General features: G+C 36.4%; 4 protein-coding genes across 8 annotated transcripts; 2 read left to right on the forward strand and 2 right to left on the reverse strand.

The window, feature by feature from the left end:
* Window positions 1–427: 427 nt before the first annotated feature.
* On the reverse strand, window positions 428–10,214 carry LOC114531593 (5'-3' exoribonuclease 2-like). Its single transcript, XM_028553203.1, has 38 exons — window positions 9,989–10,214; window positions 8,382–8,509; window positions 8,033–8,089; window positions 7,790–7,844; window positions 7,651–7,712; window positions 7,503–7,552; window positions 7,308–7,369; window positions 7,144–7,233; window positions 6,905–6,977; window positions 6,762–6,812; window positions 6,642–6,659; window positions 6,409–6,498; window positions 6,283–6,332; window positions 6,143–6,214; window positions 5,990–6,043; window positions 5,826–5,905; window positions 5,641–5,698; window positions 5,505–5,562; window positions 5,045–5,094; window positions 4,918–4,965; window positions 4,693–4,827; window positions 4,536–4,604; window positions 4,334–4,413; window positions 4,117–4,210; window positions 3,877–3,927; window positions 3,561–3,668; window positions 3,257–3,346; window positions 3,068–3,140; window positions 2,913–2,996; window positions 2,628–2,731; window positions 2,408–2,487; window positions 2,208–2,264; window positions 2,025–2,093; window positions 1,824–1,946; window positions 1,504–1,738; window positions 1,183–1,398; window positions 755–868; window positions 428–641 (listed from the first exon to the last, which is right to left on the reverse strand). Exons 1-37 carry the CDS (start codon window positions 10,061–10,063, stop codon window positions 782–784), a joined length of 3,036 nt encoding a protein of 1,011 aa, XP_028409004.1. The 5' UTR covers window positions 10,064–10,214; the 3' UTR covers window positions 428–641; window positions 755–781.
* A 1,214-nt stretch (window positions 10,215–11,428) lies between these two features.
* Window positions 11,429–20,402, forward strand: LOC114531646 (cyclic nucleotide-gated cation channel alpha-3-like). 4 transcript variants are annotated; one of them, XM_028553264.1, is made up of 22 exons: window positions 11,429–11,628; window positions 12,907–13,146; window positions 14,535–14,560; window positions 14,768–14,927; window positions 15,026–15,091; window positions 15,166–15,243; window positions 15,320–15,430; window positions 15,534–15,639; window positions 15,794–16,043; window positions 16,273–16,351; window positions 16,509–16,627; window positions 16,757–16,849; window positions 16,978–17,074; window positions 17,148–17,256; window positions 17,350–17,387; window positions 17,478–17,587; window positions 17,726–17,795; window positions 17,896–17,951; window positions 18,077–18,165; window positions 18,315–18,373; window positions 18,609–18,644; window positions 18,715–20,402. In XM_028553264.1, exons 2-22 carry the CDS (start codon window positions 12,988–12,990, stop codon window positions 19,429–19,431), a joined length of 2,628 nt encoding a protein of 875 aa, XP_028409065.1. In that variant the 5' UTR covers window positions 11,429–11,628; window positions 12,907–12,987; the 3' UTR covers window positions 19,432–20,402. The 4 variants fall into 4 exon arrangements, with proteins under 4 accessions (XP_028409065.1, XP_028409063.1, XP_028409064.1 ...); XM_028553262.1 differs by lacking the exon at window positions 11,429–11,628 and adding an exon at window positions 11,846–11,995 and having other exon boundaries at window positions 12,795–13,146; XM_028553263.1 differs by lacking the exon at window positions 11,429–11,628 and adding an exon at window positions 11,846–11,995.
* A 621-nt stretch (window positions 20,403–21,023) lies between these two features.
* On the forward strand, window positions 21,024–22,659 carry LOC114531665 (homeobox protein Nkx-2.8-like). The gene is made up of 3 exons (XM_028553282.1): window positions 21,024–21,107; window positions 21,347–21,559; window positions 22,062–22,659. The coding sequence occupies exons 2-3, from the start codon at window positions 21,349–21,351 to the stop codon at window positions 22,541–22,543; spliced, it is 693 nt and encodes a 230-aa protein (XP_028409083.1). The 5' UTR covers window positions 21,024–21,107; window positions 21,347–21,348; the 3' UTR covers window positions 22,544–22,659.
* Window positions 22,660–25,380: 2,721 nt separating this feature from the next.
* LOC114531644 (contactin-5-like) lies at window positions 25,381–27,845 on the reverse strand. 2 transcript variants are annotated; one of them, XM_028553259.1, is made up of 4 exons: window positions 27,098–27,845; window positions 26,654–26,767; window positions 25,819–26,136; window positions 25,381–25,617 (listed from the first exon to the last, which is right to left on the reverse strand). In XM_028553259.1, exons 2-4 carry the CDS (start codon window positions 26,709–26,711, stop codon window positions 25,556–25,558), a joined length of 438 nt encoding a protein of 145 aa, XP_028409060.1. In that variant the 5' UTR covers window positions 26,712–26,767; window positions 27,098–27,845; the 3' UTR covers window positions 25,381–25,555. The 2 variants fall into 2 exon arrangements, with proteins under 2 accessions (XP_028409060.1, XP_028409061.1); XM_028553260.1 differs by having other exon boundaries at window positions 26,654–26,786.

Consider the following 27,845-nt stretch of genomic DNA (forward strand, 5'->3'; position numbering starts at 1 on the left):
TTTGAGCAACGGCGGAATTGTGAATGAGCTTGACGATCATGGATGGACATCCCTGCATTACGCAGTCCTGCACAATCATATACCATGCACCCTGTTGTTACTGCAAGCTGGTGCAGATATGAGCGCTCCAACAAACGATCACTGGACAGCGATAGAGCTGGCGAGCGAGGATGAAATGTTGCTGTTGTTAGGAAGAGCTATGAATGGCGTTCTAGGTAGAACAAGCTACGATCATAATAAAGAAACATATGTATAAGGAAGATGGTCTAATAATTGATAGAATGTCAAATACCAAACATTTAGGAATAATCGTGAGGGGTCGTATATAGATTAAATACAACGACTGAAGTTCGACTTTGTCACATCTCGACGGATTTCTGAACGTGCAAAAACAGAAAGGAAAGGACTTTGAAAATCATAGTCTGAATTTAGTCTCAGATTAAACATTTTTTAAATTCGTGCAAATTCGGAACAATGTACAGATTTAAAATTGCTTGAAATATGTTAAATAACTCCATGTCTACAGTGTTCCTTGCACAGGTTCATATCACAAGGATTGTTTAAACAGTAAAATCTTGCGCGTCATCTTAAAAACCTTGTTGTTGTTAAGGAGCAAGTGTTATTGCGTAGTATATAGAAACCTAGTGAGAAGAGGATAGTAACTGATGAGAAAGAAACACATTGTTTTCAGCTGGTTTCAGGTGTATAAGTCAAGCCGCAAATGTCCCGGTATTAATAATATATCTTATCTGACCTGCTCAATATCCTCAGGTGACGGTGATCAGTAGGGTTGATATCTTTTTTTATTGTAGTCTTGGGGTGGTCGCCCGTCACTTCGTCTTCTCTCGTTGTTTGGTGCATTAAAACTCTAGAATATTTGAAGGGGAAAATTATTACAACCTAATGGTTAGTGGACGAATTTCATAGTAAAGCAGACATGTACTAGTTCTTTGAGAGGGGTAGTTAATTTCCTTTTGGTAACCCGCCCAAGGTAACTCAGTATACTGCATGATTTTCCTTGGACACCATAAAATTTCTGGCCTTCCTGTTGCCTTTTTGTAAACACAGGTGAAATATTAAGTGCCTCTAAGGAAGAGTCGTTTACCACTGAAAAACCCATCTGGTGTGATTGGATGAATATTGGTATATCAATTAGAATTAATAATTAGAACTAAGATATACCTCTGTTGATCGTCTTCTCGGGTCATTTTGATCTCTGTTGTCATAGTGACGACCATCTCTACCATATCCAGCACTTCTGTCATCTCTACCATACGAGTTACCATGAGAATATCCACCTTGCTGTGAATGACTACCATACTGTGACTGGCGATCATGCTGTGAATGACTACCATACTGTGACTGGCCACTATGTTGTGAATGACCACCATGCTGTGACTGGCCACTATGTTGTGAATGACTACCACCATACTGTATGTGAATGACCACCATGCTGTGAGACCTGACTCCACTATGTGTGAATGCCACCATGCTGAGGACCACATGGTATCCACCATGCTGACGATTACCAGAATGTCTCTGTGCATCTCTCTGGTAAGGGCTGTACCCCCCTGGTGCATTACTGTAATGCGACGGGGGGTGCCTTGGCCAGGGGCCAGCAGCCGAAAAACGCGAACGACCATATGAGGTTACGTGCGCAGGAGGCGGGTAGGAATTACGGCGGTCGTTTCTGGAGTCCCAACTCGAGGCATTCCCCCCACCAGTCTTCATGTGGAAGCTTAAAAAAATACCAAGAAATAACATAACACTCAAAATGAGATAATTTAACAGTTGTCGCATGAGGCAAGCGTGTTTCACCTTACCCAAGCATTCTTTGCCCTGCCATATCCAACGAGGCTCTTGGTGTGTTACGACTGAAGCCAAGTTGTGGTCGATAAGGTCTTTTATCGTTCCAATCTTCTGGTTTGAGAACACGACCAGGCATGCTAGAAGAGAAAAAAATTATCCTCTCGCTCAGCCCATTGGAAAACAACTCATAGAACTGAATCTGTGTCTATACTTACGTCACATTTGGCAGCAATTGTGCTTTGAATACGTAGTCGTCTCCGTAGTTCACGTCTTCAAATTTTATACTTGAACAAAGAATATTGAATGGCTGTTATAAAGTACAAAAGATTCACTAGAAAATCAGGAAAACCGCGGCGGACAATACGTTTAACAAAGTCGACATCTGATTATTTACTTACCCAATGGCAAGATTTTCAGTCAGATCTCTTAGTTGTGGGATTGGTGACGGAACACATCTGAATGATAGAAGTTAAAATCATACAAGTTCAACTGATTTACTGTATGATGTTGAGACACGATGGAGATAAGGTCTCTGATGGCAGCATGTTGCCACTGGGTTGCTCTCGCCCAGAGATTTATATGAAAAAAATTTACTTACTTCGAAGGCAATATGGCTTGATCATCGAGCATCACCTTACCGGACATGCCTTGCGTGAGATCTGTAACCAAATCCACCTCCTAAATACAAACGTTGTAAACGATAAAATGGCTGTCTGCATAAGTAACTGAGCTTACAGTAGATCATGTAATCAATAAATCATTATCAACGTATCATGATTAATCAATGATTAATCAATCTTTTGTAGTGACTATCTTACAGAATCATCCGCCGCGCCATTCTCATAGAGTTCTTTAAAGAAATCGCATGCCGGATGCTTTGGCCCAACAAAAAGACGATCTTTTCCTCGGCTATTTCTTCTCTCTGTAAATTATAAAAAAATATTTTTAGGCTCGCTTTTTCTAAATCGACATCTTCAGAATCGATGACGGCTCAGAAATCAAAGAAACAAGCCTCAGCACATCACTATGCCACCGACCAAGCACTCTTGTCAGAAGATAACTTGAGTATATATCAAATATTCGCAGGTTAAATGAGTTCTTACTTTCATCCTCGTTCAGATCTGGATAAACCTTTGCCAATGATGTTAAAAGACGTTTCTCATCAACAAACGGTAGCAATGCCACTCCTACGAGTCAAATAATCAATTATCCTCAATGTGTTTATAACCTGCTTAAGACATGCGGAACCTTGCCATACCTTGCCAAGCATACTTCTTCCCATTCAAATCAATTTCAAAATCAGTTGGATAGAAATCAATAATCGCGGACTCCTATACAAAAGATATTAGACAATCACTATAGTTAAAACACTATAAATACAGCATTGTTTAGTAAAATGCAATTCATTGTCGAATTTGATATTTTTATTCGCAACATTACAGCGCACCGGATTAGCCATCAGTTCCCGCCAAGTTGAAGGAAGAAAGTTTCCACTGGCTGTAGGAAACACGCTCATCAGTTGTTCCAAAGGTTTAAACTAAAATACAAGGAAATTCTAGTAAGATTATACAGTATATTCAATAACACAACACCGAAATACATTCATTAGCACTATAGCAGAGAAAGCCTTCATTACGACGAGTAAATGAAAACAAAATCTGTACTGTTTCAGTTAACATCACGGCTGTACTATGTTGGCTCAACTTCAAGAAAGAGGAGGAGAGAGGATTGTCTCATCAGAGATAACTCACCGGTTGAGTTCCTTCCTCAAAGTCAAATCGTTTTGACTCGATATTCTTGAAGTCAGAGGCAAACGGCGCGTAGTGGAAAGGAAAATACCATTTCCATGAACAGCAACCCTGAGAAAAATGATAAAACAATAAACGCCAACAAGTTTTATGACTCCAAAATGCTCTGAATAATTGAAATATCATTACAATCTCGTGTACATATATGTAGAAAGAATTCTTCCAGTTTTATTTTACATTGGGTAAAGCTGAGCTAAGGAATCGTTAGTTTTCTTGTTCAATAATGAACAATACAAAGAGAACAAGCACAAGATGGTACCTGGTAATAATATCGAAGAACCCAGCACAATCCCTCGGCGTAGGCACTGGCCTGGGAAAAGATAATAACATTAATGAATGCATCTAGAAAAATGCATCCTCGTTCTTTCTGGGCACTGCGTGTGCGGAAAGTAAGCGAAACAACCTGGGTATGAGAATCATATTGAACCACAGATTACCACAGGTAAAATCTATTCTGTCTGGGAATGTAAGGCAACGAGAAGTTTACACAGATGCTTACCACTTGATCTCGGACGCTCTCGTAGGATTCCTCGTCGGAAGACACACCAAATTTCTGCAGATAATATCTTTCTCTCCAGCCATCTTCCCACAACCTTTGATGGTGAAAACAACATAAAACAAAACGCCAAAAAGAGTTAGGAAGCTATTGTAAGACAGTCATTTGAAACGTGAAAAGAGGTTGAACACTAGGAGGTGGTGCTTCTGTTCTACTTCACCTGATATTGTCAGGAGGAGGTTCGTCGTCTTTCTTTGCCGAATTTGAACTCGTTGAAGGCGTTGAGCTTGTATCAGATGTCTTGAACATTACAAAGAGTGAACAGTTAAAAACAGGGGTCATCATTTGTCAATAGGGTAAAAATGAAGCGTTTGTTTAAAGGACTCTTCTTCCAAACGAGTGCCTATGACAATGGTACTTACCCCTGATGTACTGGAGTTTTCTTGGGGGCTGTTATCGACCAGCATTGATCTAAGATTAGCAGCAGCATTCTAGAAGAAGACACAATAAAAATATACAAACAGTCAAGGAAGACTAAAAATTTGTAACCCGCGTAAATTATCGTGCATTTCAACTTACGAAATTTGCTCGATTTCCCGCTTCCATTCTCATTTTGTAAGCCTCTTGTCGCGGAGACTCGATGGCTCTCGGGTTGTTTGAGACAGGTTGGGGTGAATATTGACCTGCAGGAGTCCAGCGAGGACGGTTGGTTTCCTGGATGAAGGAAATGAAGAAGAGAGATGGTAAGAATAACAAGACCAGGAGAAGTCAGTCGTGAAACCAAGCATCTTTGTCTTTATTTACCATGCTCATTCTGGCTTTCTTTTCTTTCTCTCGTCTTTGGAAATGAAGCTAAAAATATGGAGATACAATTCATTGTGAGAATAAGCTGACTAGACCAGAAACCATGGAAATGGCCGCAGACAGATACCTCTCTCTGTTGACGTTCCTTGAATATCCTATCTTCCATCTCACCCAAATCTTAACACGAAATACAGTGTAAGTCACACTTAAGAAGCTACATCTTCTAGGAACATCAAGTTTTTAATACAAATTCACTGTGAAGGGCTTTTGATAGATGTGAACAAGTGGATAAGTTACAGATTTAAAAAAAAGGGCGCTTGTAATATCAGAGTATTCATAACTGTCCCCTCGTTCACATCTATCAAAAGAACTATGATAATCGCTGATGGAAAAAAACAGCAGACAGGAATCGTGTAAACGACCTTTAACTCCTGTGGTTACACAGTTACAGATTCTACACAACCCAGAGGAAACTTGAGTCAAAGAACACAGTGAACAAATGTATGACCAAAATGGAAAATTGAGTTCCAAACAACTATATCAATATACTGTAGTTTAGTTTATAGTCTCAGCTGACATTCACTTACCCACAAGTATTTTATGCACTCCTTTAAGATTCACATATCCATTTTCTGTGAGATAACCCTAGATGCAAATATAAGAATTTTTCAGATACTGTACAATACAGAAATACGCAATATACATAACTTCATATAAACATACTCCTGTAACAGGTAAGCATTTCTTGTAAAGAGTTATCAATTTGTCAATTGCACCTTCCCTTGAAAATAAGATGTAAAAAATGCTGTTTCAAACAAGTGTAGCTTGTGTGTGTGATTTCACAGTTGTGAAGCAATCATTGGGTTGTAATTTGTAAAAGCAGATTGACGGTTTAATAGTTGACTAACCGTATTTCAAGAGATGGTAGATGAGGCAGGAAATCATTTCCCACAAAGAAACACATGAACACCCAGTCATCTAAACATCTCTACAATAAATAGGATAATCACAATTGGCACTTCATTTTAATCAACTATACAATCCTCGCATAAATATATTTCAATTGACCAACCTCAAAATCATATGGAAATGGAAGACCTTCCATTCTCAATTCTCTCTCTAAATACTAAGAAATAAGAAATATTGTACTTACAATAACTAAATGTCAACATGAGTACCTTTTAACTATGGGTTGAATTATCTTAAAGATGAAGCATTTAATTACCTCTCGTAACACATTTAGTCGGATAAAAATGAAGTTCACATCTTCTCCAACTGGTGCTGGTAATTCATCAAACTAAAAAGTAAATGATACATTGACTAAGAAAAGATGTAAAGTTTTTCAAAATTGATTGGTTCACCCACCTCTCCCTGCTTTTCTTTGGGCAGACCTGTACAGTCTTTAAAGTCGTGGCCTAAATAAATACACTTTTAGTTTAAATCCAATATCATACAAGTTTTAATTCATGAACATTCATAAGAGTTTCTTACCAACTTGGCCACATAGTTCACAAGGTCTCTTCTGGTTTGGTTTGAATTCCTCTCTTAGGATTGTGAAGTGTGGTTCATGTGTAGCCAAACCTGAAGATGAAGAGAATGTAATGACCTTCATGAAGCAACACAGCATTTGAGGGTACATGTCTACTGTACAATAATGAATGCTGGTATTATACAAATATTACAATCACAATTTGGTTACTAAAAAAACCACTAACATAACTTACCAAGCATAATCAGATCCGCTAAGAAAAACAAAAAGAATCATCACATTTTAGAGGAACTACCTGGTTATTGATTTACTTTGATAAATCATTTGTTAACATGCACAATTAATTTGTAATTACCATCTGCTCCATTCAGACAATGGTGAGTGTTTGGATCATGACTTGGGCTAGCTAAAAACATGACACAATATTTCAATGATTATTCTGTTAGTCAGTACCATACTTTATCTTACTTTCCTTGTAACACAAAATGTAGCGCAAACCTCTTTGCTTTCTAATAAAATCCATGATTTTATGTTCACCCTCACCAGGCACGTTAGCATCAGACAACACCACCTAAAGTTTAAGAACGAAATAAAGTTATTGTCACAGTTTGCCGGTGCCTACCTAGAGCTCTTATTTGCAGGCTTATCTGGATCATATGGATGCCACTACTACGGACGCCCTGCTTTGGTACATTGCTCAAAATTTATGATCTTTTTAAACAAACACTATTTCTTGCCTTAATATTTTCCCATCCAGGATCATCATTTAACCTCTGTGCAATGTAATATCGCAAAGCAACCGACAGGTTATCCATAAATTCAGTGCCCTTTGCAAAAGAATGAAAACAAGTATTTATCACGGGAATGCAGGAGACAACTGAAAGATTGTAATTGAATTTACCGGTGTTATACAATTGCTGTCAAAATGTTCGGTTTTCTCTTTTACTGGTGGCAATTCACCCCCTAGCACAAATTATAAGACAATGGTACGGTATAGATCTCTAAATAACTCACAGAATTATCTGACACGACTGGCAGTTTCTAGGCTAAATGGATTCAGATTTTCAAACGCTTGAGTTGAAAGAAAAATGCCCACCTTGTCCTAAAATTTCTTCACGATATTTAGCCAGATCTTTACGCTTGTCTCTAAAAAGAAGTGGAAGAAATAGAAATGAAAAAGGTGGATTGCCCTTTGACACCATTATAGTTTAAGGTAGTTCTACTTTTCTTCAAACATTTCTTACTTTGATTCTTTTGATGCTCTGAATCGTCTTGATCTTTGCTGATTCATTTTCGCTCTTGGTGCCTTCAAAACAGAACATATCAACTGGTGATACCTTCAACCATCAGCGAAGCATGCAAACACAACAAAACAATACTCACAACACCATCAATTGCCATGTACAACAGCTTCCTCGGTCGAACAATTGAAAAGATTCTAAAACACAGAAAGAAGAGCTGAATCATACCTTGCATGATGCTCATAAGAGTTACAGCTGTATCATAATTATTTTACACTAGACGCAGGTTGTTCGAAAGAATAATAATGTTGTTTTATAGCTAAATGCTCTTTAACAACCAACCCCAGACTCTCTCTCTTTATCTTTCTCTATGGAAAGAGCTTACCTATCAATATATTCAAAAATAGCAATCATCATTTCATCCTCATTCTTAGGGGCTGGCCTATGAAGAAAAAATATTAGTTCACACACACCCTTGGATGATAGGGTAAAGTCATTGTGACAGAATGCAATTTTGTGCAACTTGAGTCTTTTGTGCAACATAAAGTAGAAGTCTGAGTTCTACCTTATGTAACAATTGATTAATTAAACTTGTCTTTCCACCACTGGGCCATGTTACAGAGATATGTTAGACAGTACGTGGAATGACTCATGGCATTGTCAGACAAGTTGACATATGAAAAGTTACATTCTGCTATAAAAGCACCTTGGAACATTATATTATTTAAAATTACTTGTTCTCAGGATGACAGCAAGGATGTATGATGCCATTCATGTCCAAATATAAATTATCAAATTCAACATCATTTGGATTTGGTCTGCTTGTATCAACTGGAATTTTCACATCATTTACTTCCCGAGGCTAAGAACAAAAGTATTACAAGATATACAGTATGGTGTGGTTGCAAGTTGCATTGTCTTTCTTGGAGGAAATACAAATTACATGCCTGTATTAGATAGGTGATAGGTCTCTGTAAAATATAGTACCCAATTTTATCTTATCCTGGATATCTCATAGAAATATAATAGATTCAGCTGTTTAGTGCACAAATACCTCAACAAAGAACTTAGTTGATAAAGTAACTCTGTTCTTAATGTATTTACACTGTGCTGTAGCATTGTTAGAAAATCTACACTACCATATCATCATTATCATGTACATGTAGTGCTGCTGTGTGCAATTTATTGAAGTGAACATGTGAAGGAGCACACAAATTAACGTATTACTAAGTTTTCATTAGACTAAAGTGTTATTAATTGTTTCCTATCATAAAAAACAGCAGCACTACAGTACAGTACGTCGCCCAGTTTCTGGACAGAAAGTAATATTTAAGCCGTAACTTACTTTCAAGGATCGCTCCAAACACAAAATTTTACCACTTGGCAGCTCAAAGGGTCAATTTACTATTATGATTCTTTTAATCGCTGTGCATTGTGTATAGTTTTGCCAAAAGATATAAACGCGGAGTAGGTCACTTGCCCGGTTTCTGGACATCATGCCCAGTATTTGGACAGTTTAAAAATTATCGATCTAACTCGAATACAAGGTAAAGTTGACCTAATTATCTCTTATTTAACGCAATAATACAACACGTACAAGTTGATTCAAATCATTTTTATTGTTAAAACAGATTTTTCCTGCATTTTTTCAACAGCATTGTTGACCTTAGCAAATGTCAAATCCACCATGGCTGCATCTGTGCAATTCTTTACTGAGATGCAATACTGGCATGGTATAACTGCCCCTCCTCCATGGGATTGCACTGGTGGCCAAGGATGAAAACTTTGACATGGTTCTCACATGCAAATTTTGTGCAAATGTGTTGTCTTAGCGTTAACAGAATTTAAAATATACACAAGGAATTAGGAGTCCAGTTATCGGGCAAGTGCGTAAAAAACTATCAGCTACGAAATAAAAGTAAACACATTTCAGTATTTTCGAAAATGGCACCAAAACTTTTTCAGGTATATAGTCGGACTTTGTAGCTTTTTTCTACACAAAAAATAACTACATGTGTTATATTTTCAAAGTAAATAACTCAACTTAAGTGTGCTATCTAATTCGCGGCACGGTAAATGGCGGCCTTTTTAGAAAAAAACATTTTACCTACCTTGACAAAAACTTCGATAACTTCACGAAAAAGACATCGAAAAAGAAAATAAAACCTGCATGAAAATTGTTAACTGTCGGTCTATCATCAAGATGTATCGGTTTTGTTTCGTTTTTATTTTCCGAAGGAATATTTTAAAACAAACCATTAGTGTCCAGATACTGGTACTGTCCAGAAACTGGGCGACATACTGTATGCAAAAACTATTTTCAAATTCAAACTATACTAACCTTCTCTTCAACTGAATGTACGACAATGGATGGATATTTCTTGGACAGCCAACGAAAAAATGCCGGAACTCCCATAATGTTTAAGATACAAGACGTTGAGATGAGCACACATAAAATAGTAAACAAGCAAAGTCTATAAAAGTATATAAACAAGAATAACCATGTAGTAAAATCACCATAGGCAGCACCACACTTGTGCGTGTGACACGAAGTACTTCCATGTATTCTTCCGCGCGTGTGACACTCGCGCGTGTTGCTTCTTCGTTGAATTCTTCCGCGCGTGTGATTCTTCCACGACCACGCAACACTGAGCTATAAATATAAAAGCAAGATGGAGTCAAAAAGAAGCTATTTTTCATTTCTTACAAAAAATCAGGGAATGCCAATGGTTGCAATTGGATGGTAAGCTACTTATAGTATTAGTTGTTGGTAGATTCATGTATAGACCCTCCTTAGACCCTTCAAATTCGTTTATTTATTATTCTGCTGTGAAATTTTATTCCAGGGTTGTTGTGATAACTTCAGGGATAACTACATTTGTTTTGGCAAAACGTCGCATTGACAGGCTGAGAATGGAGAAGATCAGGAGAGAAGCAGCATTGAAAACAGAAAATGAAACAAGAAATTGGAAAAAAATCTAAATGAACATAATTAGGAACAAACAGTGCATGGTCGGATCCAAGCCCCACCTTGGTTATGCAGGTGGTTACCACAAGAAAAATTCTTGAACACATTGCTGCACTATGAACTAAGAGGAAAAACCAGAGATGCAACAGAATATATTTAGCAAGGAAGATTATCTGAATTGTGACAAATTTTGAAGAATTGAAATTGTGATAGCCTGATATTTAATCCTCAAAATTAACTTAGGATTCGGTTTAGGATTAGGGTTAACTCTAATCAAGCATCCTCCTTATCTAAGATGTAATCCTAACTCTATTCTTAACCAAATCCAAAGGATTGAATTCATCTTTATAAGTTTGTATGCAAATTATATCTGATGATTAAAAATAAAATTAGTGAAGACATACGTGTTTTTATAAGCTATTACTAAAAATTTCAATTGTAAATTTATAAATGACGTTGTTTTGTTTTAACATGCATGGTTTTACTAATAAGTAAAATAAAATTCTCTCAAACTCGTATATTACAGCTTGCTGCATTACAAGAAAGTTATGTATGGTTCACAATTCAAGGACGCAGAATAAAAACTTGGCAACGAACGATGCATTCGTACTTTATCATATAATACAAATAAAGTTACATTTTTTTTTAGTTTTAAAAATTTTAATTTAAAAATTATAATTAGGAGCAGGTTCTGCAATTATGCTTATTTTAAATAATATACGAATATATAAATGTTGAAAATGCTAGACGTTTAACTGAGTGATTAGATCCAAACTGTTTATATAACACGAGTTTTTAAAGAATCGTTGATAAAAGGCAAAGAAAGAAATAGATATTTTTATCGCGGTTTTGGTGCCGGAAACGAGAATTTTGTATTTGCTTTTTGTGATATGAAATGTTATTGAATTCAGCGCGACATATGAGTACCGTTAGCAAAATATGCAAAAGGTGGAACATATTATTAATAATAGAGGATAAATTACAGTTGTTTCATTTCTTTATTGCTACGTGAGGTAAGTTACAGCTAGAAAAATGTTGAATTTTCTCTCTGGGTTTGTCCCACGACATAATTCATAAAAAATGAAAATCTTTTCCAAATGTCAGTGCCTTATTTGGCTTTAGCTTTCGACGTGCGGGGATAGAAATGAATTTTATTAAAATTTCCACCTGCCAATTGCTCATTTATCAGTGTCAAACTGAGTGTCAAAAAACTCGTTTAAACGTCAAAATTATCCCGACGTCATAGGCGGTATCTAGAATGCTGAATGCATGATGTTTCACCGTTGACAAATTACTACATTCTTTCTTTTTATATGGTTTTGCACTTATTTTCACGGTAATGTATAGCTATGGTTGTTCTGCTCAGTCTTCGCTGTCCTGGTAATGTATAATGTGAATATTCTTCCTATAAATTGCCTCTACGTAATTGTTACTTAACCGCTACGCGCATGCGCAATAATACAGACATACATGTCAAAACTCATATCGTTTGTAACGTAAGCTTACCTTGACACTTAAAATTCATGATTATTATGTTTCGTGCATATTTTAAACCTGCGCTGTCGGCAAGTAGTACGATGGTAATATTACAATATTTATTAAATCAACAAGGCTTTGGCAAACATTCATTGTTAAAAACACTCGCTAATGTCGCGTCAAAGCCATCACAGAGGCTTAAGTTTCTCTGTGTAATTATGATTTGTCTCTCTTGTGTAAATGTTGCGACCATTTCGTCTTAATGTATGCGTTTTTTACGCATACAAACACACAGTAATTTTGACAAACGAATTGAGGTTGTTGGCCATTTAACACTGAATTGAATTCCTTTCAAAACTTGGCCATTATGAAAACACAAGAAGTTTAATTAATCAAGTTAGATTACTTAAATTTGTTGGTTATACGTCTACATTTTACTTGTCAAACTTTTCATTAATCATAAAAGGTTACTAACAATATATTCCGGTAGATGTCAAACTCTTAAATTAGCTCTTCAGGGAAGGACATTAATTAATTACGTGCTCCTGTCTAAGACCACACGGTATAAACTCCATTCCACAGCTATTAACTGCAGCAGAATAATTCGACTGAGTCTGAGAGACGAGTGCGGTAGGCAACTGAGTAAACTAGTGAACTGAATCTTCACAATTTTCGTTTTATTTTTCTACTCCATAATCGTTAGGCAACAAAATGTACAGAACGATTGAGGCTTTTCATTGCTCATAAAACTGGAGATATTATGTGGTTTGACAAGAAATACCATCACTGAGACGCTTGTGGATCATTCCTTGTAGGGAGTCATTGCAAGTGTGTTTCAAGTATTGATTATTCCCCACAAGACTCTCAGCAAGTGGAGTGACACAAGTAGCAACGCAATGGATAGCATTTGGCAGCGGGTGAGAAACATGTATCGTACAAATGAAAGTGCCAGATCTTCGCCAAGAATGGCAGATGTCGCAATGGAAGTGTTACAAAATCTTGGGGAAGAGGCAAAGGACGTTGTGTATTATGAAGCCCTCAATCGTGTTCATGGGGTAAGCTTGCATGGAACTACACGACTATATTTGTTTATAGAAGAGCTTTACTAACCTTCAAGGGCACAGTGAGCGCCGGCTGTAAAATTTGAAGTCAGGTGGATTATTGCAGAGTTGAAGTGTTCAATTCATGCCGTTAGATTCATCATCGGTTGCTCTGAATCATTTCAAATACCATGAAGCATAATATTATCTTCTTTGCCTTCTTCTTTTGATGCAACTATAAAAAGCAAAGTTAAAACAACGTCAGGAGATGGACATAACTGATATTGATAATCTGGAAAAAAAAACTAAAGATGTTTAATTTGTCATAGACTCATCCTTCAATTTAATCCACCAGAGAGGCAATTCATTTCAAACGTCTTTATTAGTCAGTCAGCACTCAGTATAAACTATAAACCTCTCTGGCTCCAAAATCTTCAAAACTATTTCGACCATTTAATTTTTGGCCTTTTGAGGAAGATGCTAATTTTTTTAGTTTTTGAGAGAGATCATGCAACTCTAATAACTGTACTGATATTGTACAAATGAATGAAAATCTCAAAATATTTTGACTGAAGCCGAAAAAGCACAGTATGGCACAGTAGGTCACCTTGAAAAAGCTTAAGAATTAGAATTGTAAACAACAGGCTTGCTGCTATCGGCATCAGTTTTCTGTGGAGTCGTGTTTCGTGTCTAGTTTCCAAGGTTCATCCCCATATATAGCGAGGCAAATATAAAGCATCACTTCTTATTAAGAGTGTTATAAATATTACAGCTACGAACAAGTGTTTTCGCAGGATAAAATGAGTATTTTGATAGAACTGATAAAACTACCTAGAAATATCGCGTTGATATTTGCGCTCTATCGCAGAAAACTTTATAGAATCTCTGTATACTAGTTTTGAAAATAAATTTAACACCTCGCTAAAAGAACTCGAAAGTTTTCAATCGCAATCTGGGAGCAAGAGCTCTTGAGTTTTCATCTTGCAGTATTCGAAATTGTCACATTTGATAAATTTGTGAGTGCGAGTAAGTGCTTAGTAACATGTGGTCTGGTCATTAAAAATGAAAGTAAATCAAAATTTAACTGTTGACAATCGCCAAATTATTTGACAAAATATTGCTAGATTCGTGTTATTTGTTTGCGTACACCCCTGATGGATTAATTCTTGCCGTATTTACAATATGACGATTACTGACCGTTCTATGGTGGTGTCAAATGACAGACTCGCTAATTGATATTAATGCGTCCAATTATGCGTCTGATTAGAACAAATATAGGAACTAATTGAATGTTGTACATCCATATTACTTTGTCTTTCGAAAACAATGCAACTAAGGCTGGATACACGGGTTTCAATGTATGATTTGTTAAACATACTGTAACTTATCTTTAAATCTTTCAGGAGAAGAACACAGGTCAAGGTGAAAGGTGAGTTATGATTACCTGAAGCCTGAAGGAACTTTTGAACGTCTTTTCAAACCAACACCATCATACCACTCTATACTGTAACACCCTAAAAATGAAAATAGGTAGTCGTTTAGGGCATACTGTATGTGCCTCGCGGTAGTATGGACTTCATTCACCACAGAAACTGATTCAAGTTTAAATCTACTTTATGTTTTTCACGTGATTTAGGGAACCCAACAAATGGTCAGCCGTTAGACGTCGCGTAACGACATCAATAAGGTCAAACTCTGTGTTTGGTATAAATGGAACGCAAGAGCAAGACACGCGAGATACGACTTACTTTCCAAACAGTAATTCCTTCGTTGGAAATATTCTGTCTGAGATTACGGTTTGTGTGTCATTTCAGTTGTTCATCAGCCTTCATTTTGCCTCCAAGATTTTCCTTGATCCGATGATGAATTATACTAATCTTTTCTTTCACTCCAGAGATTATATTCAAGATTACGCCTGGTGGTTGTGGATCCTGAAAGTGATCTTTACTATTTCTGGATGGTAAGTAAACGTTTTTTCAATGAAAAACTGAAATTATAGCAATAAAAATATAAACCAAAATTCATACCTTATAGGGCACAGCTGCGCTGGCTGTTTTGTACAACTTCTGGGTGATAATTCTTCGGGTGACATTTCCTGAAATGCGTGACCAGGTATTAGAAAAATAACCACTGCAATCATTATCCACAATATTCCACATCATAACGAATTTTTCAAACTTGATTCCAGACGGCCATTATTGCTTGGATGTTTGTGTTTTTTGATCTTCTTGCTGACGCGGTGTATATTCTTGACATTGCTGTACAATTCCACACTGCTTACCTTGAAGATGGAATTATTGTAAGTATAAATTACTCCATCGTATCTCTCATGACACTGGAGCCGTCTTCACTTGAAGAAAATAACTCCTCTTAACTCCAGGCGTTTTAATTCATTTCTCCAGGTAAGGGAACAAGCTAAACTCTGGACTAATTACAGACAGAAGCCGTATTTTTTGTCCGATGTTATCGCCATTCTTCCGCTCAGTTTTATCTTTGGCTTTCTACAAAGTAAGATCATCTCATTCTTGATTTCACCCGAGCCTTACTGGACCTCAGGAAAGAACAGTTACTGAAGAATAGATGGAGCTTTTTGTTATAAAGTTAGTTTCAGTTTAGAACTGATAGAACTATCCAATATGAATAACTTCAACTCTTTTTCCAGATTCTCTAATAATTCAAGTTTTGCGAATTCCTCGACTGTGCAAATGGCACACAATCTCAGATATGTTTGAAATGAGCGACTCTCGCACCAGCAGACCGTACGGAGTGCGGGCTCTGAAGCTGACAATATACCTGGCAATCATAATTCATTGGTTTGCTTGCTTCTATTTCATGATTTGTGAGTACGAGGGTTTTGGGAGTACTGCTTGGACCTACCCAGAACTCAAAGGAAACGATGATCGCTTTGCAAGGTATTGAGACCAGCCTTTGGGTACGGTTTGTTTACTGGTTGGCAATGGTCGTAATGGTGATTGTATTTATAATGGTAGAAGTGAGGCACTAAGGTTAATAATGGCGATGGTTTAATTTATGATGGTGAAGGTTTCGACAGAGGGTTGTACTTGTAATGATTGGGTTCGTGAAACATGATCAACTTACCACCAGAGCTTTGTACTTTAACGGTCGACTTTTTCTCTTCAGGAAATATATCAAGTCTTTATTCTGGGCGGCGCTCACGTTAACTACGATTGGAGAAAATGAGAGCCCTGAAACGACACTGGTATTATAAACGTGTTTTCTCTAATCACGTAATAAACGCGTTATCATTTTCTTCATAAACAGGGATTACAACCATTGTGTTGGTACAAATGCGATCCTGGGTTGGCTGTGAAAACCATGCAGTTTCAGAGTTTTCACGCTTTTATCTTCTATTTCAGGAATACGTGTTCACAGGCTGTACTTTCCTTATTGGTGTTTTACTATTCGCGACAATTGTTGGTAATATGGGTGATGTCATCAGCAGCATGAACGCCACACGTGCTGAATTTCAAGAAAGGTGAATATTGAGAAAAGCGAATATATTTTCATTTTTCTTTCTCTGTCTGAAAAATGGTGCCTCTGTTCCGTACAGTACCTAGGCCGCATTCTCCGCCGAGTAAAGACGTTTCCACTTGCTTTTGTTCAGAATGGACGGTATTAAAAGTTACATGGAACATCATGAAATCCCAGTGCAGTTACAAGACAGAGTAAAACGTTGGTCGCAGTACTCATGGTCGAGGTAACAAAGTAAAATTTTCATGGCTACCATAAGGTGTTATTGTATAGAATTTTTTTATTTTAATGCTCATCAAAAGTAGTTCAAAAACAAGATTTCTTATTTCCGATATTTTCTCCCTTTTCCTAAAGGACGAAAGCTCTCGAAGAGGAAACAACACTGGGGTTTCTACCTCACAGACTGCGAACAGAAATCGCCATCCATGTCCATTTGGAAACATTAAAAAAAGTGATGTTTTCATTTGAATGCACCCCAATCTTTACTTTTACTCGTCTAAAACAACGCTTCCTACTTCATGCAGGTAAAGATATTCAAAGATTGCGAACAAGGATTCCTTTGTGAACTTGTGTTGAAACTCCGTTCTCAAATATTTTCACCTGAGGACTACATTTGTCGTATTGGGGAGATAGGTTGGTTTTTCTCACTTTTTTTACTGCCAAAAATCCACGACTTTAGACGAGTCTTGATTACTTTTCTATAACATCTTTTATTTCCTTCACAAGGGAGAGAAATGTACATCATTAACAATGGAAAAGTTGAGGTAAACAAGAACATGAAATGGTGCAGGTGAATCATCATGAACCAGATAGTTTGGCCTTTGCTTTTTGCATTTTCTTCTGTGTGTTTATAGATTGTGGTTCGTGACTCTTCCAGTGGCGATCCAATAGTTGTAGCCTCTCTTTCAGATGGCAACTACTTTGGTGAAATAAGTTTATTGAGACTGGATGGTGGAACGAACAGGTAGGTCTTCTGGTCCATTGCTTTAGTGTCTGTCGATAATGATTACAGGCCTGATGTTTAAGAACAGACTGAACAGACATGCAATTATAAACGCTTGCATCATGATATGAAAGACTGAATCATTAATTTCTTTTCCAGGAGGACAGCTGATGTTCGTTCTGTTGGTTACTCAGAGTTGCTTTGTTTGTCAAAGAAAGATTTAATGGAAGTACGTCCTTCCTCGTCAAAAAGTAACCTGTGTTTTCTCAGTCCAAATTTAGTTCAACTATTTATTAGACAGCCATTTTGAGTCAATTTTTACTTCAAAGGCACTGAAAGAATACCCAGAAGCTCAGGAAATACTGGAGGCTCAAGGAAGAGACAGGTTTTTATAACTTCATATGTCATGAAAATAAATCACTTTCAGCTTGAGTGTGATGCAGAGTATGCCTTGATATGTGCATGCTATTTTGAGTTTTAATGTTCATAATTTGAACACTTTGTTCGCAGATTACAGAGAACAAAGACAGAAAAAAATGCAATCATGAGAATGCGGGAGAGCAACAAGAAAACTGAAGGCGAGGACATCCACAGCATTGGTATAGACGTTTGTAAAAAGTCTGTACTATGACGTACTTTGCGGGCTAAGTGTGCTCCTGACCATTTAGGAACATTGTTTGTCCGCAAACTATGTTACCAATGGCAGCATATAGCTACAGTCTACATAGCTTTTCTCATTGTTTGACAGGAGACGGTGTACGAGAGTTAAAACGTTTGGTAGAGCAGTTGAAATGCTTTGACAAACTGGTAAATACTCTTTATAGAATAGACCCTTCTCATAATGACGTCAAACGCAAGAAGCCTGACGTCACACGAAGTTTGATTGACTCGTTGGTTTTGCGAGGCCAATCAAATATCGTGTAATTTCGTATTTCCGCGTTTAACGCCTTTAAAAGAAAGGTCCATTAATACTGATGGTTGAGACTGAATAATTTTGTGGTTCTGTAGATACGTCAATTGACAGAGTTTCTTGCTTTTTCAGGAGGTGAAACTTGAGTCAAAACAACTTCAAAATCAGGTAACGCAACATGCTTTAGCTATTGTGTCAAAGCTTTGTATATAATTTCATGCAATTTGTACGTACCTAGTGTGATGCCCTCAGTTTACAAGTCAAGGAACAAGAGATGGAATTAAAGAGATCACGGAAACGATCCTACAACTTGGAAAGAATGTTGTTGTGCAGAAAGAATGGATTTTACAACTCAACAGGACGTTTTGAAGAACAAGCCACGAGCAGCGGAGAAAAGCTTCTTGATCTCAGTGACCATCCAACAACCAATCACAAGGGAGATGAACCATGTGGTTCTATCGAAGGAACCAATCACGTTAGAGATGAGTTTCATGGCGATATGGGGAGACCCAATCACGTATCAGAGAGCCCACATGATCAGAGAAGATTGACAAAAAACGTTTCTTTCCTCACAAGAACCAGTCAAACAACAGACGTATCAGAACGTACGAGAACAAATCACATGATCGCCGATGACTCGTATCAAACAGAGAAGCCTTATGAAAGAACCAGCGAGGTCTCAAACAATACACGCAAGCGCGAAATAACTTACAAGGAACGAAACATGACAAACTCAAGGGACACAGCTTGTAATCACACTACAGCTCAAACTAACGAGGACATAAACACATCATCTTCTAGAACAAACGAGACAGACTTGGGTTTAAAGGTGTTTTGTAACCAAGCAGGCTCACATAAGGATACTCAAACTCAGAGAGTATTTGAATGGAAGAAAGAGGCAAAACATAACTCAGTTTGTCATGTTAATCCTTCTCAGCGAAGAAGCTCAGTTTGAAAAGAATCACAGCCATTGTGTTTTTGCTATATATAACGTGAACCATTAAGCCTCGTTTTTTTATATTAAAGATGGTATATATTTTGTACAAGATATCTTAAATGTAACTCTATAGGTTTACGAGGTGTAACACTATCAACCTTGTGTTTCACCCATTTTCCTGAAAGTTTGAAAACAAAGCTTTGTTGCTAAGAAACATTCACTATTTAAGATTCGATGCAAAGTTTTTAGTGAAATGTTGTAACTGTATAAAGCCTAGAAAGCCATAAACACTCGTCTAACAAAGGCGACTGTTTACTGTAATTTTTTATTTCAAAATTCTAATCATATTACTAGAAACATAAGTGCGAAATTTCACACATACATTGAGCAGTAAGATCATCAATCATATGGTGACTTCCACAAGAGGTAAAAAATTTCGATTAAAAAATTAGCATTGAATTCAGTGAGATAATGTTGCTTAGTTTTTCCTTCCCACCGACGATAATTTGATGACGTTTTCCAACTTTTAATGCGATTTTGTTTGTTCAGCTTAAGTCATTAATTGGTCCTTGTTTCTGGTGGCTCCAAGCTTATCGAGAAATCTACAAAACCTCATGACATTTTGCAAGAGATAAGTTTCAAGAACTTGTAACTAGATTTGAAAACCGACAGGACTCCTATTTTGGTGGTTAAATAAATGTATGTGGATGAAAATCTTAGATAAGCTTCAATACCGCAAAAGATTGTCCAAATAAAGTAAAAACATAATGTGGTTGTGGGGTCATGGAATCCTTGAAAATGTGCACGATGACACTCATAAATAGATATTTCATTCTTTCATGCGATATAATGACATTCTATTATTCAATCATCCATTTGTCATTCTTATTATTAACAAAATGGGTCAAGTTTGACAATGCATTGGATTGAATCTAAATGAATTTGAAGTATGCGAGCATCGACTCTCACAAAACACAAAATAACTTTGATAAAACGCTGAATCTAACAAAAGAGAGATGTCTTTGAGTATTCCTAACCATCTCTATACAATAATGTACTCTAAACGTACGCCAGGACAAAAAATCAACGATTGCAGCATCGACATCTCCTTGAGTTTTAAGCGTTGAGCCATATGCTAGCACTTCGCAAACGATTCAACCTTTCATAAAGCACTTGAAGCAGACTTAACTCATTTAAATAAAATTGTCAAGCAAGTTAAGAGCTTTTAAGAAACATAAGTACGCCAAAAATTTTCAACATGTTATTGTCAATGAGAAAAACACGTTTAGTTCACGAACGAAAGAGCTTTTCTTCAAAATGGTTTCAGACTTTCTCTGCTAAATTCCTCCTTCGACTTTTGGTCAAGAAATTGAGAGATCATTGAAAGGTGATATAGTTGTTTCAAGGTATGTTTTAATGACAAACGTCTTTGTACATTCAGGTTATTTCATTCAACGTATAATCATTTTATTGAATTATATATTGCTTGAGTGTGTTGTCGTTGTGCAGCCAATCAGAAACCGGAAAGAACACTCGAGTGAATGTCAGTTAAAAACAATTTAGGTTGTACGTATATAGACACAAACAAAACACAGGCCACTGTTTTGTGGGCAAGACATTGTTTGGAAGCTGAAGCACAGTTCACAACGAGAAGAACGCCTGTTGGAAAACACACCGTGGCCATTGCTGGAAAAGTATAACAATATTTTACATCTAATGATATACAGTATATTAATTAGTTTGTAAATTCTCTAGCTCGCATGTTGCATTTAAAAAGCTCAAATTTCAAAAAATTAAGTGCTTAGAATATATAGGAAATAGTCGGACAACCTTTAAGGTTTGGATTATGTCGACTTGAATTTTGAGAAAAATACATGGCTTGAATTTCGTGAAGTAATTTTTGAATCGTGAATTAATTCTTTTAAAATTCCAGAAATGGCGGCATTTAGTAAAACACGTTCACCGTACTCTGTTTGTGAACTACTTAACCTGAAAGATGAATCACGAGAAGAGAAGCCAGAAAAGTGGAATTGTTCAGAAGGAAAGAGCGGCCATGAAGATCAAAGACAGAATGGAGAGAAGTTGGAATTACGGAAAGAGGAATCGGAAATTGCGGATGTAATGGGGAATGATGACAAGGATTCAAGTACGTTGAGATAAAAGCAATATATCTTGACTGTGTGTCCAGTTTATGTATACGAATTACGATGAAAGAGCTCTTTTGTGGAAGATATCGCAATATAGTTGACCCTTTTACGGTTTGTCGCCTCCGGATCTGTAAGATGTCTGTGGTGATAAGGTTACAATGAAAGGTCTTTGGTGTCTGCTTATTAGAACGATTAAACGGATCATATATTATATTGATCTTATTAAACTAGTTACATTTTAATCAAAAATGGTGTTAATGCTTTAAACGGCTTTTCTCCTACATCAGTGAATATAGTAAATTTAGATGAAAGATTTGTAATGACCCTACTAAAAATTTCAACATTTGGCAATCCATAGAAAATCCGTTCAGTACGTGTCCGCATAGAGGAACTATTCAGTTTCCACTCGGCTGATAAATGACTAGGAGACAATGATCATGAAAAGCATGATAAGCCTGCGTGTTTCTCGTATGTTTACATATTCCTTCTCGCTGATTTTAGACCAGGAGATCATTGATTTGACCCAGACTGCAGTACACAAGAACCAACTGGACGACCCGGATAATAAACAAGGGAAGCGCAGACGTCGTGTGCTGTTCACGAAAACGCAAACGCAAGAGCTGGAGAAACGTTTTCGAGAACAACGATATCTCTCCGCGCCAGAGCGAGATGAACTTTCAAAGCTGATCAACCTGACTCCAACACAAATTAAGATTTGGTATCAAAATCATAGATATAAATTCAAAAGACAACAGGCGGAGAGCGCTGCAATGAACAGAGTTCAATTCTTCTCTGCACCTCTGCGAGCATTTCCACTAATGCTTCCTATAAACAGACATTATCCTTGTTGCACGACAACACCTCAGAGAGAGAACATGGCTCTATTGAACAGAACTTACCAGTGGCCTAGGGAGCATACGTACTGTCGTGCGTCTAATGCGTTCTTTATGAATCCTAGACTGGCTTATTATTACCGCTCCTAGTTTAATTGATACTATCATGTTCACATAATCGTAAGGTGTAGACGTAAGATGAGAACTGTAGAGGCACGAGTAATAAAGCGACTCACGTATCTAATATGTGATAATATAATATAATACAAGTGTAATAAATCAATTCAACGATATACCGATACTTTGCAAGGTAGGTTAATTTACGTTCTGTCCTGTACACTGGATCAAGAAGAGACTAGACCTATCTATGCAATGGAAGAACAGGTGATAGAGCTATCAGGGATAAATTAAGTTGGTTTGGTTCAGGTTTCCTCCTGTAGTAACACTGGATCAATAAGAGATGATCCTTACTGGACCTCTAGGAAAAACAGTTTAGAACTGATAGAGCTATCCAGTAAAAATAAAGTTAATTCAGTCTCGAAGAAATGAGTACATATGATAAAGCAATCCAATCTAAATTGTTCAACTTCATTTGGTTTAGCAAAACTGAATCAATGAAAGTTGATCCCAATGCATCCCTTTGGAAGAAGAGTCTACTTTCCGAACAAATGTTCATAGTTTATCTTATACAATGCCGCATTTATGCTGTTCTTATAGTTATCAGTCAAGAATGCAGGTGTAGTTACTTTACCTCGGTAATGCAATTAGAAAACAAATGATTGTATTCAAGAAGAACAAAGATTGCAAGCAACAAGCCATTGTAGTGTGTGTATGACAATTCATAAATTGAATTTGCTCAGATCATCCAAACACACAATGTCTGTGTAAATACAGCAATATATTAAAAGGTGTATACGTGTTTAAATAATTGATCTAACATAAATTATCATCAATTCTGAGGTAAACTGTTCCGCCCCTACTAAACGAGTACAAACAAATTAAGCCATAACGCGTTTAGTTATTCGGAATAATCTCGGGTGTTGTACCGCAGTACAAAGGCATCAACGATAACACGAAAAAATGGAATGGCTATACGCGTAGCGTAAAAAGATAAGAGTTTTCATTCACTTGGTGAAAACGTTTACAAACAGATAAGTGTTAAAGGTAATTTTGTGGTTGGCATTTTCACATAAACATAATGAGATATTTGACCAGATTATACTTTGTTTGCTGAAGTGAATGACAACTGTTAGTTCAGCCGTTCGTCTTGTTTTCATCAAGGAATTCATGGGAGGGAGGGAAACTGTTCTCTTCAAGTAAATGATACTTTCTAATTATACTACACTTATTCCAAATATAGCTATATCAATTAATACTCGTTATGTGAAAGATCATGTCAGGATAATTGCATCATCCGCCCTTTACCATATATACTGCTTGGAGAAAACCTCAAGCATTGATTTATATACTGAGTATGTTCATCAGTTATAAACTATCCTTAGTGATTTAGTTTAGTAGCATAAATCTCTTATTCTTCCAAGTGACAACTTTATTTCGGAAAGAAAGGAACTGCATGTAGCCTTAGGAAAAACTAAATATCTCTATCAGATCTAAACTGTTCTTTCTAGAAGTCCATTAAGGATTATCGCCTATAGGCATCCATTACTGCAACAGAAGGAACAAAGCATTTAGTTCACACCAGATAGCTCTAAAACTGCATGTTCCTCTTTGAGTTCAGTTATAAAAAAGGGTAATCGACCGAAGCGACATTATGCTTTATAGCTGAAGAAAGTACGACATTCACATTAGTACGTTTTTGTCAATTTCGTTTTAAGATAAGTTTTAAATAAATAATGATGTATTAGTTGATGTTCATATGACCGGCAGAATCAGCCGGCGTTTAACAGTTTTAATGTAATGTTATTTAAAAACATCAAACGTTACACGCGGTTGTGGACTTGTGGTATCTCTTTGAAGAGAGATTTTGTGTTGTACGTTTGCATAAAGTCCATAGAAATAACAAGAATGGATCCTTTTTATCGGAAAATATGAATATCTAAGTAGATGAACTTTGGTAAGTAATATCTCTGAGCCTTAAAATACGTGATTCTCGTCAATTTCCTCTCATGTTAATCATTTTGGGGTTTCTTGCATGAAGTGTTTTATTTTCGTGTTGTGCAATTGTTTATACAGTTTGTGTGTGTTTACTGATTTTACAATAAATTATTAAATTAATTTAAAATTGTGTTACACAACCCACTCAATCGCTTATCTTCAGTCTTGTAAAGAATATATTTGTGGTCTTAAAGAAATTTATACGTGCAGCCTTACAGCATCAATATAGAGAGATTTGCTTCGAGTTACAGCTATTTGTAACAACAATTGTATAAGAATAAGATGAAGTAAGATATATTCATGGTACGAACTGTCGTGAAACTGACTCTATCGTTTCTGATTTGATTCAAATTAGATAAAAGATTTCCTTGTACATCGCAAGAAACGGTCATATTTGATGCAGGATAAGAATTCCACTATCGAAATTCACTAATCACATCAGTGAATATCACTTGCAGATACTTTTTAGGACAGACAAGAAAGCTGAATCAACATGGCGTAGTCTTTATGTCAACACATGCATGCATATAGCTATAATGCTGTATTGAAGTCTTAAAATAAAATGCGATTTGAGAACTTCAAAGGGAACACTTAAAATATGTTGCATAAGTCGACCATTTATCACCTTCCTAGTTTTCTCCATAATTAGATAAACACTGATAGTTACATACAAATGATTTTGACATGGAAAGAGCTGACTATATTATAGTTAAAAAGAAATCTGTAGTTGTACCAAATTTGACTTTTTATATTGATTCTAAATAATTTTAAACTCTTAATCGTCCTACAGTTAGAAACAACTTTCTATAATTATGGATATTGATACAAATATAATCAATTATCTATAAATAAATTATTTATTGTATATTGTTGTTAGATTCAACCACCAAATGTACGCGTTACAGTATATACATGCATAATGTTTTAATTTTTTAACAGTATAGAGTGGCTGTCTTCTCATTTACCGAATGAATAGAAGCAATCTATTGTTTGCACATCTTTGATAATAATCTATAATAATGATCTATATTTATCTAGATATACTCTTTAATTCAGCGTTAGCGTTTTCCTAATATGTTTTGCTGCAGCAACATTGTGTTTACCATGTACTAAAAAAAGAATGAGCGGACTTGGTCATATGCAATGATCAATTTCGTAGGAATCACGTGACACATGCAGTGAGATTCAAGTGAAACACAATGAAAATGAAAAAAAGGAAAATCAGATTTCCTGATGAGAATTGCAGTCTTGGATAAAACACAATAAGTACTATATCGATCTACATATTCTCTGTAACCAAAAACACGTACCAATCAATCTTATATCCACACTTTCCATAATATTTGTGAAAAAGTTTAAAGCATAGCAAGTGTAAATGCCACGATCACTTTTTCTCAAGTTCATGATTTTTAATTTCCCTTGAACAACGAGAGGGAACGAGGTGATGGTTTTTGCAGAAACCCATTTAATTCGTTTTGACTCTCCAAGTCTTTTCCCATCTTTAAACCAAAAGAAGTCCTTGGATCCGCTAGCTTTGCATTTGAATGAAATATTGCCACCAACCCTGGGGGGAAGTGATGAACTTACAATGTTCAACGATGGTAAAGATGGTAAAGAGGATATAGTATCTGAAATATTGAAGAATTAACGTCAGACGTCTGAGTAGAGTTGAAGACATTAATATAGTTGCTTGATTTTAAGTTGAAATTAAGGTGACGTGGCATGCGGAAACGAAACAAGGTTTAGGAAAATATTTGATTGTATTATTATTGTGAGGAATTCTATCAAACGCAGGGACAGCGTGTGTATTAAATGTAGAAAACACAGAGAGAAGGCGTATTTTACTGAGCTAGAATAAACCAACGACAGCTTTATGAAAACATTGCGAAATCCTATAGATTTTAGCCGCAATATACCTGCTGACAATGCTGTATCGTGGAGCACAATCTTCCTCTAAATTAGACTGCGACTCTTTTAAAGTGATTGCAATGAAATCAATGTATTTATGTTCTAAACGGTTAAAGTGTAATTTAAGGTATAATAGATTCCTATATTACAACACGCACTTCATGTCATGACTAGAAGCTATTGCGTGAAACCTCAATGAAAATAAATAAATCAATAAAAAAAAACATAAACGCCTACCTATGAACGACGTGGAACAGATTAGGAGAGCGACGAAAATATTTAGACGACAATTCATATTTTATCACAAGGTATCTTGTTTAGAAGTTCACAAAAACTGTTGGTTGAAATGAACTGAAAAAAAGACGAATACCTGCCCTTATTTATAGGAGGTAATGACGTAATCTAGAGATAGGTAATTGACTAAAATAGCATTTTTAAAAGAATAGGATTTACTTAAGTATAGGATGATTTAGCATGCTTGAGGATGCAAAATTTTCAGGATGATCTAAGAAAATCTCAATACGTTTGCGAAGCAAGGGACAACAGCGGAGGATAGTCACATTGTCTAGCTGACCTTCGAATCAAGTTTACCCACATTTCCTTAGAATCAAGTTTACCCAATAGGATGGTTGGAATTGGTGCGTATTAAGACGTTGCATTGGTATACTAAGATAAACCCACCTTTTAACGGTCGACCAGTTTTCAAAGTACTCGATCAATATTTCTAAGTGTTTCTGAAACAAGCACTTGAAATCTGTATGAATTTTTATTATATCAGATGCGTGACCTTCATAGTTAGCTATGTCGCATATGGATACATTGTTTCTTAAACAGCTAGGAGTAATTCGTTAAGATTAAAAGAAAAGTGAAAGAAGTAATTTGTTAAACAGATAACATTGGCATTGTTTAATTCATTGCATTCAATTACTCTTCCAGGAAAACGATGCAAATTTCGCGATAACAAATAAACCACTAATGGGTAGGTGTTAACAGTCTGTTTGGAGCGCAGTTGGTGGTCTTGCTATCAGCAACGTTATAGCGCAATGATTTAGCATCCTTGAGGATGCAAATTTTCAGGATCCAAGAAAATCTCAATACGTTTGCTTGAAGCAAGGGACAACAGCGGAGGATAGTCACATTGTCCTGACCTTCGAATCTCACATTGTCCTGACCTTCGAATCAAGTTTACCACATTTCCTTCCTCTTATACTCGTTGAAATTTCCACTAAAGCACTTTACGTGAATCTTTGTCGACTTTTCTTCGACTTTGAGTGATTTTATTACCTTTCGCAGAAAGCGTTAGAAAGGAACACTTGAATTGACCATGACCATCGCGTATATATACATACGAGTTAATAACTTGTCCAACCTTAGTGAAAATCATTCCAAGAATGCGCACGGAAAACAATCAAACAATAGTCATATCATA

This window comes from Dendronephthya gigantea, unplaced genomic scaffold, assembly GCF_004324835.1.
Source record: "Dendronephthya gigantea isolate DGI-Jeju-01 unplaced genomic scaffold, DenGig_1.0 000073F, whole genome shotgun sequence".
NCBI lineage: Eukaryota > Metazoa > Cnidaria > Anthozoa > Malacalcyonacea > Nephtheidae > Dendronephthya > Dendronephthya gigantea.